At 48.7% G+C, this 20327-nt stretch overlaps 1 protein-coding gene across 1 annotated transcript; it reads left to right on the top strand.

Moving 5' to 3' along the window:
- Positions 1-855: 855 nt before the first annotated feature.
- unm_sa1614 (un-named sa1614) lies at positions 856-20256 on the top strand. Its single transcript, XM_084706296.1, has 28 exons — positions 856-1136; positions 7156-7228; positions 7339-7484; positions 7869-7943; positions 8104-8153; positions 9422-9551; positions 9681-9766; positions 9908-9983; positions 10756-10842; positions 11979-12079; positions 12296-12365; positions 12567-12654; positions 12848-12896; positions 13221-13408; positions 13597-13730; positions 13914-14005; positions 14524-14710; positions 14911-14996; positions 15594-15709; positions 16477-16544; positions 16849-16965; positions 17184-17451; positions 17576-17776; positions 17915-17978; positions 18093-18154; positions 18405-18580; positions 19046-19168; positions 19347-20256. The coding sequence occupies exons 1-28, from the start codon at positions 1011-1013 to the stop codon at positions 19419-19421; spliced, it is 3114 nt and encodes a 1037-aa protein (XP_084562422.1). The 5' UTR covers positions 856-1010; the 3' UTR covers positions 19422-20256.
- Positions 20257-20327: the final 71 nt, after the last annotated feature.

Genomic DNA, 20327 nt, shown 5'->3' with positions numbered 1-20327 from the left:
GGGGTGCATGGGGGATGGAGGGGGGCTCTCTGTGCCACGGGCACTGTGTGTTTGTGTGTTTCTGATTGAGTGGAGTCTTAACCAGAGTTGACAGCTGGAGAGGTGACTTCCAGACTTTATTACCCAGTCTGTGTCACGCTAGTCCTTTCCCGACATGCACACACACGCACACCAACGCCTATAATATAATACTCGAAATCCTGTTAATCGTGCTGGGCCGCTTCTCTCCCTCATCTTTACCGGGGTGAAGAAGTAACCATGAATATCGGTTGTTTGTGCGAGAACAAAGTACACAGGAGCCTGCAAAGTTCCAGTAGATGGTTGTGGCTGTCACGGTGTGGTACAGAGCACAGATACAAGTAGGGGTTTTATTGGGTGTAGTCCTAAGTTCTGGTCTGGTTAGATGAATCAGCGGGTAGGCAGGGACAAGGGGACTGGGTTCTCGGAGGATGATGGAGGGAGTCAGATGGCTGAGCGGTGAGGGAGTCGGGCTAGTAATCAGAAGGTTGCCGGACTGTGTCCTTGGGCAAGGCACTTCACCCTACTTGCCTTGAGGGGAATGTCCCTGTATTTACTGTAAGTCGCTCTGGAAGCAGGCCGTGGCCGTAACAGTGGCTACAACAACATGAGAATGTTTTGGTTTCACTTGTATTTGGCCTTGGATTTGAAGATCCTGCCAGTGTCCTGTGATGAGCGCGTCCTCGATTCCAGCCACAAATGAACCGTGAAAGCGCGTGGGACATGCGCGCCTCCTTTCCATCAGCGCGGGACTGCTGACGAGGCACGCGCAACCAGCGGAGCATCAGTTCCTCCTTTTAGCGTGCTTTGTGAAATTCTGATGTTTCCCTGAAAGGAATAAAACGTAGACAACTGCTCCGGTTTTTAAAATGCATTTAACAAAGCGTCATCTGCCGCTATAGAACTATATCCGTGCGTGCATTTCATCCAGTTGGCAATTAAATTATCTCGTTTTCCTATTTCCGAATGAATAGTTCTCTCTTACAATCAAAATGCCTGAGCTCATATCTGTGTACGATTTTATTGCGGAGACCTTGGAGGACTACAGCTCACCCACAACCTCGTCTTTCACCACCAAGATGTCAAGTTGTAGAAACACCGCAAACAATTTGGAAGAGGTAGGCTACACAACAAAACACGTTTACATCGTTTCAATCTGTTACAGGTGACAATGGATTGTTTTCCGTGTGTGTAGCCTTCTGTAGCCTTGCCTCGCAGTGAGTTGTGTGGAGGGTGACTTGCCATTGCCAAGGCAACGTTAGGAGCCCAGTGTGGATCCAGTAGGTGTGCCAGAGCATTTGGTATCGACCCACTGTCGCTCCATCTAGCTGCGGTAACATAGGACACCTTCCATTGTGTCCGTCGCTTGTTTTGCGTGGCTTTTCTTTGTGTTTGTTTTACTCACCATTGTAGGCTAATGGATGGAGCTCCTCTAGTAACCAGTGTAGTCTATTCCTCTGCCGCCCCAAGGCAGCGGCAGGGAGAGGACTAAACACGGTAACGGGTGCTAATTATCGTGAGGTTCTTTGTTTGCCTGGTAGTCCATTCCTCCGGACGCTCGTGCTCTCTGTCATCTTTTCATCGAGACACGCGAGAAAATACACGTGTTTTGAATTTAATATTTAGAACCATGAATTAAACTACCACTATATGTTGGATTAAAAATATAATTTCATATTTGTGTTGCAGTTAAAAACCGCAGTCGCTATTTTAAGATGTGCGTTTTTGATGCCCATTACCTATGTTATAACTGGGCAGGAGCTAGCGTTGTCGCTTAGTTGCCCTTGGTTATATGAGGCAGTCTGTAGGTAGGCAACATCGGTCCCTTCCATGGATGTAAGGGTCCAGGAAAGATCAACCGCATTATCATCTAACAACATATTTTGTTTGTTAGCTTTTGCAACAGTGTTTTCAACAGATCCACTCAGACAGGTAAAACATCATTTATCCTTATCATCATTATCATGGAGTGAATATCCCAGCAGTCACCTGTTCCACTGGAGATGCTATAAGTCTGCAGTATAGGTTTATCTGATTGAAGTGACCATTGGAGGTCATGGCAACCCCTGACACAAACTGGCAGGTTCCCATGGTGACGACCTGGCTGGGGAGGGGGGGTGGGGGTGCTTCATCCTGATTGGCTGGGTCATTAGATTAATGATTCTAGAAAGTAACTGAATCCAATCAGAAAACCCCACACAAACACTAACACACACAGACAGACAGACAGACATAGAGGACAGGGTGAGGAGAATTGAGATCTAGTATCATGGTGGTTAGGAACCAGCACAGAGCAACACTGGTTTGAGAGAAAGAGTGTTTTACAGCAGCTGTTGTTGTTCCTGTGTATGTGTTGTGTGTGTGTGTGTGTGTGTGTGTGTTGTGACTGGCTTCAGAGCGTCTTCTGTCAGGATGAACATATGCTCCCTGCGGGGCTGAGCATTGATGAATTTCAGGAGGATTAGGATTAACTGGGCCAATGAGCGGGAATAAAAATCACGTACCCCCAACACCCCCCCCCCCCCCACCCCCTTAATTAAAAGGAGCTTAATCCTGAAAATATGAATATGGAACCACAATCACAATAATGATGACAATAATGTAAAACTATCAAATATCAAATGTGTTATTATGTTAATAATAATCCATAACATAATTAACATCACGTATGCTGCTGATGGGGCAATGGCCTATCTCTATACTGGGGATGTTAATGACCATCAAATTGCTGACCAATACTGCTTCACAGAGACCATGACTAGGGAAGAGCGTGGGCCCGAGAAGGAAGGTGAGAAAGGGATTGAGCAGGAGAGAGAGAGAGAGAGAGAGAGAGAGAGAGAGAGAGAGAGAGAGAGAGAGAGAGAGAGAGAGAGAGAGAGAGAGAGAGAGAGAGAGAGAGAGAGAGAGAGAGAGAGAGAGAGGGAGAGGGAGAGGGAGAGGGAGAGGGGGAGTGGTGGGGGAGGGGGAGAGGGAGGGGGGGAGTGGGGGAGAGGGAGGGAGGGAGTGAGTGGGGGAGTGAGGGAAAGGGAGTGTGATTACGAGGTTGTGTGACGGTGAGAGAGCAAGAGTCAAGAGAAAGTGGGGGAGAAAAAACAAGGGAAGGGGGCGGGAGGAGTGTGAGTGAGAGAGAGAGAGAGAGAGAGAGAGAGAGAGAGAGAGAGAGAGAGAGAGAGAGAGAGAGAGAGAGAGAGAGAGAGAGAGACTGGACTGCTAATGAACAACATAAGGCAGATCAGTACAGAATGTTGGATACAGTGACTAGAGAGGTGAGAGGAAGAGAGAGGGAACAAGGAAGAGAGAGCAGCATTAGAGAGAGGGAGAGCAGCATTAGAGAGAGGGGGAGCAGCATTAGAGAGAGAGAGTATGGAGGCAAGGAGAGAGAACTGGAATGAGAGTGTGCAGGAAAGGGGTGGTGAGGGGGGGAAGAAAATGCGAAAGACCGTTGGGGAATTCAAAAGAGAAGTAGCTCTACAGAAGATCTGTATGGTATGACAGGAAGTGCAAAACAACTTTGAAAGCATGGTCTTTCTTGACACCATAGTAAGGTTGTGTCCTCCATCTCCTGGGAGAGAGTGAGTCTGTGTTAGTGTGCCTAGCTGTGCTGCCCCTAGGGTGTTACAGTGTGCAGGGTTACACACTCTGGCCTGGTCCAGTACAGTGGTCATTCCAGGCTCAGAGATCTCTGGGCTGGTAAACAGTGAGATGTGGAGAAAACCGTTGAAGTGGAAGTGATGTTGACAATGGTTCAGTTGAGTGTGTTTGGATGACTGAGCACTTCTCCTGTTTGGATACTGTGTTCTACTCTGTGCTCTACACGGCCCCCTTACATCTATGGCTCTCCATACATCCCCTCCTCATGTCCTCCGTCTCTCCACTCCTTTTCTCATTCCTTCTCGTCTTCTCAACCTCGCTTTCTTTTCTCTTCATCACTTCCATCTCTCCTCTCCTGTTTCCTTCTTTATGTACTCCAACCCCCCCTCCTCTGCCCCCCCTGGTGTAGGACCACAGTGGGCCACATCAGCAGGTAGTATCCCCGTAGAGAATCACATTATTACAGGGTAGGCCTCAAATGACCTAGACTAGAGCACACCTCCTAATATGCGGGTGTTTGTTATCTGAGGTCCAGGTTTAGTCAAATAGCTCTTTCAGCTACCGTTGACTGACTGAGAACAAAGGCTGAAAGAACGGCGTGTGTGTTTGCGTGTGTGTTTGTGCATGTGTTTGTGTGCTGAGTACGTCGTCCCTGCCACTCAGTCTGCATTGTCAGGGGATTTTACAGCTCAACAGCAGAGATCAACTCCACTCTAGCAGCTAGTACCATGTACCACTGCATGAAGAGAAGTGGCTATTCATTCAGTTACATCAAGAATCATTTTAGATTAAAGGTTTCATAGGATACAAAAACAATAGTTTCACTATACATCAACCATTGAAATCTGCCATTTCAACATTCAGATCCTCTTGCCTGTTGATGTTTGCTGTGTGTGTGTGTGTGTGTGCGCGCATGGAAAATTAGAATATATATTGAGTCTTGCCGATGACCAAAATGCCAGTGTCCACTGTATTTATCTTAAGATATGTCTATCTTTTTATAGTCTTTCTGTAAGGCAATAGTCATGGTCCACTTTCTTAGTGATGATTACTTAACATCCTGCAGGTTGTGTGTGTGCTTGCATGTGTGTGTGTGTGTGTGTGCTTGCATGGGTGTGTGTGTGCTTGCATGGGTGTGTGTGTTTGTGTGTATGCGTGTGTGTGTGTGTTGCTTCCGCATGACCAGTTCTATCCGGGGCCACAGTTTTCACAATTCCCCAGACCTGAAGCAGATACATAATCTAACTTTGGAGTTGGAATATTTAGTTGTTAGAGATGTTAGTGTGTATTAGTGTCAGAGGTGACAGGTCCGAACACTAAAGCAGGGCCTGGGGGAAACCCGTAAAAGAGGGAGGAGGGAGTGAAAGAGGAAGGAGAGAAATGAACTGGAAGAGATCATCAGTTTTGAAACAGGAAGACGTTTCCATAGAAACGGGCTCTTGGAGGGAAGTAGATTTTGAGGACAAAGAGATTAATTTTTGGAGTTGGTGAGATAGAGGGATGGAGAGAGAGGGGGGGGATCTGTAGAAGTGGCGAGGGGGAGGGACTGATGGGAGAGTGATTGAGAGGAGCGGAGTGGCTGTAGTCAGCAGGAGGGAGGGAGGGAGATAGAAGGAATGGAAGAAGGGATAGAGGACTGTAGAGCAGGGTCTTAATTACGCCATAATTATGGCTAATGGATGTTTAACACAGATGCTATCTGGCCATCGGATTGGCTGGCAGGATGATGGCTGAACCCTCCTCACCATGAACAGTATGTCTGATCCGGCTGCTGGCTGCTGACTCAGAGAGCGAGACCTAGCGACATAGCCTAGCCCCTGGGGACTGGGAGGGAAACCCCTCTCAAACGACTCAAGATTCAAGTGAGGAAGTGCTGTGTGGCGGGGGTATGCAGTGCTACGGAGGATTCTAATTGGATAGTGAGATAAAAGAGGAAGTTGAATTCCTGTGTAGTCAGCAGTTGTGGGGGGTGGGGGGAGGAGGGCGGGGGAGGGGGAGGGGGTGCAAACCAGGAACTGAGACGGGTTATGGAGGAGCGATCCCTGAATTGAACCACTTTTTCTCTAGATTAAGTCTCCTCTTCCTCTCCTCTTTTCTTCCTCTCCTCTTCTGTGACTGTGTACCTGGTGTGTGTCACATTACATTACATTTATGCATTTAGCAGACATTTTTATCCAAAGCGACTTGCAAAACAGAGCTTTACAAAAGTGTATAGGTCACTGATCATAACAACGAGATAGCCCCAAACATTGTGGGTAGCCAAAACATTAAGCATACACTGTGAAAACTAAATAAGTCCCAAAGGGAAGAACCATAAGAGCACACAGTTGAACAAGTTACAATTAAACAATTTAGGGTTAGGGTTACATGAACAAAAAAAAACAAAAAACTTGTCACGCCTGGTTAACTCCAGGATCACATTCATGTCCTGAGCCAGTCAGCTGAACCCCCCCTCTTCTTCTTTGGTGTCTTTTCCTTCCCTGCTCGGTACCCCGTCAGAGACCTCCTAGGTCACCAGCCATGTCCTTCAAACCCTCGTAACCCCTGCCCATCATGTCTGTGTGTATTGCCCTGTAAGGGTTGTGTGTGTGTGTGTGTGTGTGTGTGTGTGTGTGCTTTTTTCCATCTGAGAACAGATGTTGAGGTGTACGTTAGGCCATGCCGTGATGCGTAAACAGGCCAGAGAGTGTATGATGAGGTAACATCAGCCTGGAGCCTCGGTACCACCATCTGTCTGGAACCAGAGCAAGACCTAAGCCAGTCCACTAGACATGGAGGGATGAGGAGAAAGAGAAACACTGACGGAAACAGGATAGGTTTTAGCTTGATTAGTATGGCCTGACTCGTGTAGAAATGTACCTGTATTTATTGAGAGGGAGAGAGGGAGAGAGGGGGAGAAGGGGAGAGGGAGAGTGGGAGAGTGAGAGTGAGAGAGTGAGAGTAGGAGAGTTACACAGCTTCTAGAATGAACCAATGTGTTGTCAGTAGGCCTCAGCTGTTGGAACACTGCCATAGCCTTGTATGAGACTGTTGTTGATTAGTCGCAGGTTATGCTTTTCTAAGGTAGTTTACACAGGCCAAGACTCCATTCTAAAGCATGCTGGCAGAGTGCGAATTCAATGTGAACTCATTTTTATTTGTATTTTTACTGCTGCACTAGTTTTACTGTTCATGTGTTGGAGGCATGTTTATGTTAGATGCTGTGAGTTTGTGTGAATGTTAGCTTGTCCCTCATTATGTTCTGTTCAGTTGACCATGTAAGATTTATTGTTATTTGCTGGAACCGATTTTTGAACAACCTGTCAGTTATTTACATTTAGCAGACACTCTTATCCAGAGCGACTTACACTAAGTACAGGGACATTCCCCCGAGGCAATGACGTACACAACGACATTTGGCCCGGCAGGGAATCGATCTGGCAACCTTCTGATTACTAGCCTGACTCCCTCACCGCTCAGCCATCTGACTCCCTAGTTATACCTACTCTCTATCGCTCTCTCTTCTTCTCTGTGTGTGTGTGTGTGTGTGTGTGTGTGTGTGTACAGGCTCTGGACAGCGACAGGACAGTGTTACAGAAGATGAAGAAAGCAGCCAAGGCCAAACATTTGTCAGGACAAGGTAACACACAAACAGTCCTGATCCCTGCCCCACCCTACTTTGCCCTGCTCTGCCCCAACCTGCTTTGCTCTTTCCTGCCTTACCTTAAGCTGGGTTTCTGTCCTCCGTAGACCACATCTCCCACCTCGAGCAGTACATCAGCTCTATGGAGAAGCTGTCGGCCAACTGCCACTCCAACGGCGAGGAGGAGGTGGCCTCCGCCTTCACGCGCTTTGCCGAGTTCTCCAGGGAGCTACTCACCCCCATGAAGAACCTGGTGAGGAGGGAGGGAGGGAGGGAGGGAGGGAGGGAGGGAGGGAGGGAGGGAGGGAGGGAGGGAGGCAGGGAGGGAGGGAGGGAGGGAGGGAGGGAGGGAGGGAGGGAGGGAGGCAGGGAGGGAGGCAGGGAGGGAGGCAGGGAGGGAGGCAGGGAGGGAGGCAGGGAGGGAGGGAGGGAGGGAGGGAGGGAGGGAGGCAGGGAGGGAGGCAGGGAGGGAGGCAGGGAGGGAGGCAGGGAGGGAGGCAGGGGCTGCTGGGGTGAATGACAGGTCAGAGGATGGAGGGGAAGGAGAGCTGATGAGGGATGGAGGGATGAATGATGGATGAACAGAGGGCTGGGGGAAGGGTGATGGTCGTTAACGATGCTGTTCTCCTCCCTGCAGCTGAAGAGCATGCTCCACAACATCAACTTCTTCCTGGAGTCCCTGGTGAAGGGAGACCTGAAGGAAGTGAAGGGGGTGAGTCGACTGGCTGCCTACCTCACACACACACACACACACACACACACAGTACTTCAACTCCTGCCTCCTGCTTCACACAAGATCATATTGAATAGCTGGCCTGAATCTCTATTTCTCTCTGTTTATCTCTCTCCCTTTCATCTGTCCGTCTTCTCAGGATCTGAAGAAGCCATTTGACAGAGCCTGGAGAGACTATGAGAGCAGATTGTGAGTTTTGTCTGTGTGTGTGTGTGTGTTTATGTATGTGTGTTCATAAGCGTGTGACAGTCAGAACTCTCTCCCTTCCTGACATCCAGCCAGTCAGGACTCCCACAAACCAAACTCCTCTCCTCTCTGCATTCACCCAGCCAGGGCCCCAGCCAGGGCCCCAGCCAGGGCCCCAGCCCCTTCCCTCAGCATCCAGACAGTCAGGACATTCATGTTTACCATGGTCCCTCAGGCCTTGCTCGCTCACATGAGTAACCGCTATCAGATGAGCACATCACCACCAAGGATCTGTTTGAATGCCCTCCCTTATTCCCTCCCTCCCTCCCTCCCTCCCTCCCTCCCTCCCTCCCTCCCTCCCTCCCTCCCTCCCTCCCTCCCTCCCTCCCTCCCTCCCTCCCTCCCTCCCTCCCTCCCTCCCTCCCTCCCTCCCTCCCTCCCTCCCTCCCTCCCTCCCTCCCTCCCTCCCTCCCTCCCTTGCCTGGTTCCATCTGAGAAATCCCAGATCAGAGGTGCATTGCTACGACAGCTGTGTCACTGACCCCATGTTTCGTCCCATCCAGTCCTATTAGGTCAGAGAGCAGGCGGGAGGCATCTTTGAAGGAGTCAAACAGGCTGGAAAGCAGTTTGAGTTAATAGGCCGGTTCTGAATGATAATAACTCTACCTCGTTTACCTTCTCTTTTCTCTTTGTCCTCAGCTTTCTTCTTTCAGTAACAGTTCCTCTCTCTCCATTTTTTCGTAATCACCCACTCTTCCTACCCCTTCATTATCCATTCTCCACCTCGCCTTCTCCTCCCTTTCTCTGCTCCTTCCCTGTCTACAATTTCAGTGTCATAGCAACCAGCCCTCACTCCTCATTCATTTCCCTGAGGAGGGTTGTGATTGGTCTATGCGTCTGTTTCCATACAAACTGCCACAGTCGGTTGACTTTTAACCTTTAAAAAAGGAGGAATTTGCTGTTGTGTAAGTGACTGACTTACTCTTATTGTTGGGATGTTGAGTAACTCAATTCCCTCACAAATGTTCTGAACGGTTATCTTGGCCTTTTACCTGGAATGAGTATTGTCCCCTGCCCCAGTGACCTCTGGGATCTGGAGTTTTTCTACAACCCAGTGCTTGTAGTCCTGAGATTATCTTTCTTGATGCTGCTCACACAAGACACCCAAAGACGAGCTACACTGCAAATCGAACATGAGAGCTCATAAACAAAGAACTGAAATACATGTATAAGCTCTGAAGATCTCCTGTGTGTGTGTGTGTGTGTGTCAGTACTAAGATAGAGAAGGAGAAGAGGGAGCTGGCTAAGCAGTACGGTATGGTGAGGACGGAGGTGAGTGGAGGTGAGATTGCTGAGGATCTGGAGAAAGAGCGAAGGATGTTCCAACTGCACATGTGCGAGGTGAGGGGGCGACACGTCAAAACATGCTGCATGCTACATGTTACATGCTACAACTGCTTTATTCATTCATTCTTTATTAGGTTTCTTGGAAGCTTTGACTGCTAATACCACTCTGTGTGTGTGTTTTAGTATCTGATTAAGGTGAACGAGATCAAGACCAAGAGAGGAGTTGACCTGCTCCAAAACCTCATCAAACACTACCACTCCCAGTACAAGTACGGGCATGGCTCACTCACACACACACACACACACACACACACACACACACCACACACATACACAAAAACTTGTTTAATACTTTAAAATCGACATCTTGTGTTAGTGAGGAGTTGTGTGTGTGTGTGTGTGTGTGTTAGTTTCCTGCAGGAATGTGTGTCAACTACAGAGCGTCTGAAGCAGTACATGGAGGAGCTGACAGGAGGGCTGGGCACTGTGAGTGCTGCTATCACTGTTATACACTCTTACTGTTTTACACTCTTACTGTTATACACTCCTACTGTTATACACTCTTACTGTTTTACACTCTTACTGTTATACATTCTTACTGTTATACACTCTTACTGTTTTACACGATTACTGTTTTACACTCTTACTGTTATACACTCTTACTGTTTTACACTCTTACTGTTATACACTCTTACTATTTTACACTCTTACTGTTATACACTCTTACTGTTATACATTCTTACTGTTATACATTCGTACTGTTATACATTCGTACTGTTTTACACTCTTACTGTTTTACACTCTTACTGTTATACACTCTTACTGTTATACATTCTTACTGTTATATACTCGTACTGTTATACACTCGTACTGTTATACACTCGTACTGTTATACACTCTTACTGTTATACACTCTTATTACCGTCTTGTCACTAGGGAATTCTTTTTAATTTATGTATAAGGGACAGTAAAAAACAAATATTACCATTTGATGCACCGTTCCAGATCATAGCTTTTAAGATGGCCTTTCTCTTTATGTATTGCTGAAGCTGTAAACAGACAGTGTTGAGGAATGTTTAGAGAGAGGGAGTCTTCTGTTGGATGTGTGTGTGTGTGTGTGTGTGTGGGGTGTTGCTGCTGACAGAGTCTTAAAATTTGGAAGGAGTGTGTTGATGTTGGCGATAATGACGGTGTAACTGAGTGTGTTTGTCTGTGTGTGTGTGCATGTATGTGTGTGTGTGTGCGTGTGTGTGTCCAGATTAAACAAAGGCAGGACGAGGAGAAAAGACAACTCTGTTCTCTGAGAGACCAGCTCCGACCTTCACTACAGCCTGAGCTCAAAGAGGTGAGCTTACTCACACACACATATGTACGCACACATCCATCTTTCTGTCTATTCTTCTTACACATACATCTCTCTCCCCCTCCCCCTCTCTCTCTCTCTCACTCTCTCTCTTTGTGTCTGTCTCTCTCTCTCTCTCTCGGTCTCTCTCAATCTCACACACACACATATTTCATACTTTCAAGCTTATTGACGGTAAACTTGTTTTTTTTTGTTGCTGCTGGGGATCCAGGCTAGGAGAGTAAGTGACGATAACTGTGATGTTATGTTGATGTGAGACCAGTATGTCTAGGCACTGCTCCTGGTCCTCCATGCCCCTCCTGCCTCTGGTTGACTGGGTGTTAGTGTGGCAGCCCATGGCTTGTGACCGCTGCTCTGCTCTGTCAACCTGTTCTCTGTGTTAGTCTGGGTGTGTCTCAGGTCTGTGAGGTCTGTGTCAGGTCTGTGGGGTGTGTCTCAGGTCTGTGGGGTGTGTCTCAGGTCTGTGGGGTGTGTCTCAGGTCTGTGGGGTGTGTCTCAGGTCTGTGGGGTGTGTCTCAGGTCTGTGGGGTGTGTCTCAGGTCTGTGGGGTGTGTCTCAGGTCTGTGGGGTGTGTCTCAGGTCTGTGGGGTGTGTCTCAGGTCTGTGGGGTCTGTCTCAGGTCTGTGGGGTCTGTCTCAGGTCTGTGGGGTGTGTCTCAGGTCTGTGGGGTCTGTCTCAGGTCTGTGGGGTGTGTCTCAGGTCTGTGGGGTATGTCTCAGGTCTGTGGGGTCTGTCTCAGGTCTGTGGGGTGTGTCTCAGGTCTGTGGGGTGTGTCTCAGGTCTGTGGGGTGTGTCTCAGGTCTGTGGGGTCTGTCTCAGGTCTGTGGGGTGTGTCTCAGGTCTGTGGGGTCTGTCTCAGGTCTGTGGGGTGTGTCTCAGGTCTTTGTATCTGCTCTGTGTGGTGTAGTTCTGGCCTGTGTTGTGTGTTTCTGCCCTGTGATGTCATAGATGACTGGGCAGCCTGCTGTGCACCTATTAGCGATGCACAATGCATCAGGTTTACGGTATCAGGCTACATTAATGTAAAATATTAATAGATTATCTGGTGATCAGCATTGTGGAGGCTAACTCTGAGTGTGTCCATGTATCTTGTGTGTGTGTGTGTGTGTGTGCCACAGGACTCGATCAGCAGACAGGCTGCGTACAGCATGCACCAGCTGCAGGGTAATAAGCAGTATGGGAGTGAGAGGAATGGCTCTCTCTATAAGAAGAGTGATGGGTAGATATCAAACAAACTGCAGATGTTCACCTCCTATCCGTCGAACCACATTATTTCATTTCAAATGATTTAAATATTTGTCTTTTCCTCTCTGTCAATATCAACAATTATACTAGATCAGTTTCTGTCTCTGTCTGTCTCGCTCTCTCACACTCACTCTCTGTCTATACGTATACCTATAACGTATCCCTTTCTCTCTCTGTCTCCCTCTCGCAGGCTGAGGAAGATGTGGCAGAAGAGGAGATGTTCGGTGCAGAACTGCTACCTCACCATCGCCCATGGAACTGTGAGTTGGCTGGGTCTCTCTGGCCTGTCCCGTCTCCCCATGCATAAACACCTGCACACGCACTCACACTGTTCCAACCACAGAACTGCCGTTAGCGATGGCAGCCCACTGAAATGCAACACTGGAAACCAGTGCTGTTGGTACATGCCCTTCATGAGGCCTGCTCCTATCCCTGACCTCTGACCCCTGACCTCTCCGCAGCCCAACAAATCTCCTGCCAAGCTAAACCTGCTGACCTGCCAGGTCAAACCCAGCCTGGAGGATAAGAAGTGCTTTGACCTCATCTCCCGTGAGCCAGACCACAACCACAACACAACCACAACACAACCACAACACAACCGCAACTAAATCAATTGCAGCACTGACAATCTTACTGCCAGAAAACCACTTATTACCTCGTTTAGATTAAACAGACTGCAGAGTGCATGTAAAGCTTATTCTCCGCAAGTTTCGTGTTCAGTCTTCTTTTTCTTGTGTTGCAGATAACCGCACATATCATTTCCTGGCTGAGGATGAGTCGGAGTGTGTGGCGTAAGTAGCATGTCCGGCCCACTCTCACACACACTCTCACACACTATACATAACAAGACACATTCATACAGACCCTCCCCCCCCCCCCACACACACACACACAAACACACACAAGCTGGTTAAAGAGGGAGAGGCAGAAGATACTGAAATGATCAGATCAGATTACACAAGACATGTAACACACATATTGGATGTGTGTATGTGCGTGTTCGTGTGTGTGTGTGTGTAAATGTGTGTGTGTAAATGTGCGTGTTCGTGTATGTGTGTATGTGCGTGTTTGTGCGTGTTTGTGTGTAAATGTGTGTGTGTGTGTGTGTGCACCAGATGGATCTCGGTGCTGAGTAACAGTAAGCAGGAGGCGCTGAGTGTGGCTCTGGACGGTGGGCGGGGCGGGGGGCGGGGCGGGGGGCGGGGCGGGGGAGAGAACAGCCTGGACGACCTGACCAGGGCCATCACTGATGACATCAGACGCATGCCCGGCAACAACGTCTGCTGCGACTGTGGAGCGCCAGGTCAGACACACACACATGACTGCTCTAGAAACACATAGATCTATGCTGTCATGACAACAGCGATCATGGCCAGAAACACAGATATTACTTTTGTAGAAACGCACAGATATCCTGTTAAACTCATGTAGATATATATGTCTGTCTATCTGTCTATCTGTGTCTGTCATACTGCCTGTCTGTCTGTCCAGAGCCCAGCTGGATCTCCACTAACCTGGGCATCCTGACCTGTATCGAGTGCTCAGGGATTCACAGAGAGATGGGCGTCCACTACTCACGCATACAGTCCCTCTCTCTGGACACCCTGGGAACCTCAGAGCTTCTGGTGAGTCTGACCTTGCCTGACCTTTGACCTCCCACATTAACCCTCAGAAGGTCAATCAGAGGTTGGGTCAATAGGTTGATCTTATGATGACCTATTCATGATTGTAATATGCATACCAGTAATGTTTGTCTTCAGTTTTTTTCTGTTCTTCTTTTCTCTCCTCGCTTCCTTGATCTTGTGCAGCTGGCCAGGAACGTTGGGAACTCTGGCTTCAATGAGATTGTTGAGGCCAACTTGTTAAGCCCCTCCCAAAAGCCCAATGCCATGAGTGACATGTGAGTGAGCCAATCACTGACACTGTCCTACTAGAAGCATCAACTCATGCAGAATATGTAACTGAATGTGTTACTCTATGTATTCTGGGTTTGTGTTTCTGGGTGTGTGAATGTGTATTCTGTGTGCGTGTTCCTGTATGTGTGTGTGTGTGTGTGCATGTGTGTGTTCCTGTGTGTGTGTTCCTGTGTGTGTGTGTGTTCCTGTGGGTGTGTATGTGTTCCTGTGTGTGTGTGTGTGTTCCTGTGTGTGTGTGTGTGTTCCTGTGTGTGTGTGTGTGTGTTCCTGTGTGCGTGTGTGTTCCTGTGTGTGTGGGTGTGTTCCTGTGTGTGTGTGTGTGTGCGTGTGCGTGTTCCTGTGTGTGTGTGTGTGTGTTCTGTGTGTGTGTGTGTTCCTGTGTGTGTGTGTGTATTCCTGTGTGTGTGTGTGTGTGTTCTGTGTGTGTTCCTGTGTGTGTGTGTGTATTCCTGTGTGTGTGTGTGTGTTCCTGTGTGTGTGTGTGTGTTCTGTGTCCATGTAGGGCCATGCGTAAGGAATACATCCTGTGTAAGTATGTGAAGGGTCAGTTTGCCCAGCGAGTGAGCAGTTCTCCTGCAACGCTGAGACGCAGCCTGCAGGAGGCAGTACGGAGCCGAGACGTTTTCAGCCTCATCCAGCTGTACGCTCAGAGATCAGACCTTAGCTTGCCTCTGCACACCTACGTACAGGTACACACACCTTTTTCATAGACGCTGTTTTTTGTACGCAGCACACATACACACGGCACACTCGTATAGAAATGCTTTTTGTTTACGCACACCATTTTTTTTTTTTTTTTTTTTTAAGCACTTTTGTGTCAACACGCCGCATGTTTTTATAGACGCACTTGTGAAGACACTCCTACACTAACATGTCTGTCTGTCCACAGGAGAAGGGGGAAACTGCCCTCCACCTGGCCGTCCTATTGGCTGACAGGACCTCATTGCACATGGTCGACTTCTTGGTTCACAACTGGTGGGTTTAGTTTCTGGGCCTGTGTGGGCCTCCATGTGTTGCTTTATCATTACACGATTTAAAAATTGAAATACCGACTACACTTTTTCACTCAAGTTAAAGTGAAGAAGTGTATGGGCTCTGACATATACTTAAGTAAAAAATAGCTATTACTTTTACCATCCGTGAGGACCACACATATTAATACATGAATATGAAAATACACTATAGACACGATCGCCAGGAATACTTTTTTGACACCCACATAAAAAAAAAAAAATGTGTAAACTTTTTTTTTGTAAAGTTTCTTATATTTTTCACAAACAAAAGTTTCTCGTTTTGTTTCAAACTTACGTTTGTTGTGCATGTTAGGCAGGAAATGAAAAAAGGTGCGCAATGACAAGGAATAATATTGACCATGCCACCAAATACAGATTAAAACTAAAGTAACAAGTCTGGCTTTAAAATGTAAGAAGTACTAGAAAGTACAGATATTTGTGTCCAAAATTTAAGGAATGAAAGTAAAAAGTTGTCAGAAAAATTATTTGCAAAGTACTGAGACCAGAAAAAGTACAGTAACAAAGTATTTGGACTTGGTTACTTCCCATCTCTGTTCAGCACCAACTTGGACGCCCAGACTTCCAGAGGCAGCACAGCCGTTCACTACTGCTGCCTCCACAACAACACTGAGTGCCTCAAACTCCTGCTCCGGGCTAAGGCCAACACACACCTCAGTGAGTGGGAACGCACACACACACACACTGTCACACACACACACACACTGTCACACACACACACACACTGTCACACACACACACACACTGTCACACACACACACTGTCACACACACACACTGTCAGACACACACACACACACTGTCAGACACACACACACACACACTGTCACACACACACACACACACTGTCAGACACACACACACACACTGTCAGACACACACACACACACACTGTCACACACACACACACTGTCACCCACACACACACACACACTGTCAGACACACACACACACACTGTCACCCACACACACACACACTGTCACCCACACACACACACACACTGTCAGACACACACACACACACTGTCAGACACACACACACACACTGTCACCCACACACACACACACTGTCACCCACACACACTCACACTAGATGTAGGGAGGGAGTCAGGTGGCTGAGCGGTTAGGGAATCGGGCTAGTAATCAGAAGTTTGCTGGTTCGATTCCCGATGATTGGTCTCCTGTGTTTCTATCTGTATTTTTAGGTTGTAGGTTTTAGGTTAGATTGTAATTATGGCTACTTATATTTTATTTTTATTCTAAATCCCCTTAGTATTAGCTAGACTTTGCTCATTTTGTATAGTTAGACCACATATTTAAGTTTCAATATTCCTATATGTTTAATGTATGCACCTTCCTGCCAAAGTAAATTCCTTGTTTGTGCTAACGTTCACACAAATAAAATCCCTTCTGATTCTGATACAGAAAATGACCTGGGAGAGACGGGGATGGACATCAGCTGCAGGTTAAAACACAACCACTGTGAAGAACTGGTGAGTCCTCGTCGATAGAGTACAGATTAATTCTCTCTCTCTCTCTCTCTCTCTCTCTCTCTCTCTCTCTCTCTCTCTCTCTCTCTCTCTCTCTCTCTCTCTCTCTCTCTCTCTCTCTCTCTCTCTTTCTCTCACTGTCTCTCACTGTCTCTCAGTCTCTCTCGTTTTCTCTCTTGCTTTTTCATTCCTACTTTCTTTCACTCTTCCTCTTTCAAAATGTTGTTAAAACACAGAGATGTGTCCGTTCTCTTTCCGTCTGTGTGTGGATGTAACGGGTCTTGATACTGTGGTGACGGATCTCCAGATCCAGCAGGCTCAGAGTAACCAGTTCAACATGCACCAGCACGTGGAGTACGAGTGGAGGCTTCGCCATGACGACCCCTATGACCCCTACGACAGTGACGAGGACCTGGAGGACAAGGTTGCAACCTCCAAACCCTCTGACATCACACCACACTATGATGCATTCCTGGTTTGTGCACCGTTGGAGCACGGAGGGAGAGAGTGTTCGGCACTGTCTGACTGTCCATATTTGTGTGTGTCTATGCATCTGTGTGTGTGTGTGTGTGTGTCTATGCGTGTGTGTGTATGCTTGTGTGTGTGTGTGTGTGTATGCTTGTGTGTGTGTTGTTTCCTCAGAGCGGCCCAGTGAAGAAGGAACGTTCCTCCAGGCCCTTCAGCCTGTATCGCACCACCACAACCTCATCCACCACCCTGGACCGGGAAGGTGGGGGAGGCGGGGGAGGAGGAGGGGGAGGAGGAGGGGGCAGGGGAGGGCTCTTCAGTGTGGGTCGCCGGCTAGCCATGGCTCGGGAGCACAAGCACAGCTCACACACACGCAGCCTGGACAGCCCCCCTCCACCTCCCCCGTCCTCCCCCGCACCTCCTCTACCCCCCAGGGTCAAAGGTGAGTTGACCAACCCCCAGCCGTCTCCCCTACACCCGAAATTACACTTTCTCCCACACATATTTACAGTCTTCAGGGTCATGCTGTATGCTAGAACTGTAGTGTGTGTGTGTGTGTGTGTCAGCCCCCACCGTGCCTCCCCCGCCTCCCCCAGTGAGCCCCCCAGAGGGTGAGGTAGCCTGGGGGGAGGTGTTCTCCCCTCCCAGCAGCAGTAAGAAGCGGACCCCCCCTCTCCCCCTCGTCATCAGACACAAGAGGACCTACTCTGAGCCCAGCCCCATGGCCCCCTCCAGCCCACACACACCCCGGCTCACAGGCAACGCAGGTACACCACCCTACACACACACACACATAAACAAATACACAAATAACTCACAGACACACACTCACATATTCTAATTATTAATATTCGTCCTGGTTCATTTGTGTGTGTATTTGTGTGTGTGTGTGTGTGTGTGTGTAGACTATGGGGTGCCCTCCAGTTCAAGGGGTTACGGTGGTCCAGACTCCTCTTTCCAGAAGTGTGTGTGAGTAAAATGATCTACAGCCTCTCCGCATACAGCAACATACAGGTCCCCCTGCTGGGTACTGTAGGTACTACAGGAGCCCAGAGTGAACCACCATTGTGTGTTGTCTTCCAGCTCAGGGTCTCCTAAATTCAACGTGACCAGCCTCAACGCCCTGGATGAGCTGCCAGAGAGAGGTAGGCCCTTCCAAACCCTGACCCCAGACAGCACCTCTAGAATTAGCTTCTTTTTAGCCAAACCGTCTTTGCATACATCTGTTTTACAGCTCCATTTTGAACACCATCCTATTTATACTGTCTAACTTATCTCCGCCTTATGTAGGAGAAGTAACGGCTGGATCAGCATTTGACTAAGACAATGATCATTACATACGGTTTACATTGACTCCTCCTCTCCTCCCCCCTCCTTTCCTCCCCTCCCCTTCAGGCTTCCGGACAGACACAGAGGGAAGCTCCTCCCACTTCCTGTATCAGATGTCTCCTCCCAGCAGCAGAGCTCTTCCTCTTAGTTCACCCTCCAATCTCCACTCCTTCAGCCTGGATGCCAACGGAGGCCCCGCCCACCATGGCCCCGCCCCCCACCCCCTGCCTCGCAGATCTCTGGTGAGACCCCCTGCTCTACCAGCCTCCCACGTCTAAAGGCTACAGTTCGTGTTGTTTAGTCGGAAGCGTGCCTTCGCTCTGGTGCGTGGGTGCGTGTGTAACCTGTGAGGCAGGGTCAGTGTGTTGTGCAGGTGAACAATGCGTCCCTCTGTGGAGAAGAACAGAGGCATTCAGTTTGGGATTAACTCACCTAATCCTCATCTCAATGCAAATCCTAACCCTGGTTCTGGTCCTCTGGGTACACTCAGTTAAGCAGCCACCAAGTATATGGACCACATATACAGGCCAAACTACTGATCATGTGTTCATCTGGTCATGTGTTCATCTGGTCATGTGTTCATCTGGTCATGTGTTTTTAAGTGCTCATGTGTCCATACATGACTTCCTCTGGTCATGTGTCACATGACTCGGCCTAGGGAATGGTCCTGTGTTCCATTCAGCTCTGACCTCTGACCCCTCCCCCAGCCCAGACCGAGGCTGCGTCGTGTCCAGGCCATGTACGACTGTGAGGCAGACCACCATGATGAGCTCAGCTTCACTGAGGGAGAGGTGCTGGTGGTGCTGGGAGAAGAGGACACCGACTGGTGGGTAGGTAGCCCTGGTCTAGGGTCAGATGTTACTGAGGACCAAACTGGAAGATGGGGTGGGTTGCGCTGGTCTGGAATCAGTTTGTCTTGAATTCCCTTAAATAATCAGATCACTTTAAGAGCTTCTGTTAGTTTAAGTGTTGAGTGGACTCTCCTTCCCTGTCCCCCTCTCTACACAGCATGGTTACGTGGAGGGCCAGCCAAATCACCAGGGTCTGTTCCCCTCCTCCTTCGTACAAGACCTGGTAGAATGACCCCCTGACCCCTGGCTTCCACAGTGTGCAGCATTAAAGCTCATCTCATCTGGGTTGTACGTCCAGTCTACAGATTCCAGAACTCTGGAGAACAGTCCCCCCTGGGTCATGCACGAAGGGCAGAAGGAACCGTGAGGGTAGATGGTCCGCTGGGCTCTCGTCAGTTCTGGACAGTCCTCGTCTCCACCCCGTGGGTGGAGGAGACCCTGAGCTCCATCAGTTGATCCTGTAGAACAGCCGTCCTCCACCATGGCCCTCAGGGACACACTCTCCTGCATGTTTTAGATGCTTCCCTGCTCCAACACACCTGATTCAAATGAATGGGTTGTTATGAAGCTCAGTAGAAGCCTGACCATAGCGACCGTTCATTTGAACCAGGTGGGGGTTGTAGCAGGGAAACATCTAAGACATGCGGGGGCAGGATGTCCCTGGGGACCAGGGTTGAGATGGGCTGCTGTAGGACCACGAGGCAGATGCCTCCTCCATGTATAGCTCTTTAACTCTCCCTGGTCAAGCCTCTAGCAGGCCTCTTGTCCACCTGGCCCAGCGGCCCCATTACCGGTCAGTGGGGCCGGCCACCTCTGCTGAAGCCTGATAACAACCATTCATTTGAATCAGGTATGTTAGGAACATCATGCAGGACAGTGGGCTCTGAGGACCAAGGTTGAGGACCACTGATATAGATGTCTCCTCCTTCCGGCTTGCCAAGCAGACAAACAGGGCTAGTCTTCTCTAGTATTGATGTCTATGTGAACCACTGCTTGATTAGGGCAATTTTCATTATGGGTCTAGACTGCTTAAAAAATAAATAAATGGAAATCTGTTTTAAATGTGATTTAAACCACTGAATGTGATTTGGTAATAAGATGCTGAACGATGCAAAGTGATAGAAGATAGTGCATGTGG

This window comes from Hypomesus nipponensis, chromosome 9, assembly GCF_054491055.1.
Source record: "Hypomesus nipponensis isolate SF chromosome 9, ASM5449105v1, whole genome shotgun sequence".
NCBI lineage: Eukaryota > Metazoa > Chordata > Actinopteri > Osmeriformes > Osmeridae > Hypomesus > Hypomesus nipponensis.
This window is presented reverse-complemented; position numbering and strand designations above follow the sequence as displayed.

Excerpts from the sequence above, each read along its gene's own strand:
- unm_sa1614 (XM_084706296.1), top strand. The coding sequence starts at position 1,011 with ATGCCTGAGCTCATATCTGTGTACGATTTTATTGCGGAGACCTTGGAG. Across the intron at positions 7,944-8,103 it reads ACCTGAAGGAAGTGAAGGGG|GATCTGAAGAAGCCATTTGA; the intron begins GTGAGTCGACTG and ends CCGTCTTCTCAG. Across the intron at positions 16,966-17,183 it reads ACGAGGACCTGGAGGACAAG|AGCGGCCCAGTGAAGAAGGA; the intron begins GTTGCAACCTCC and ends TTGTTTCCTCAG.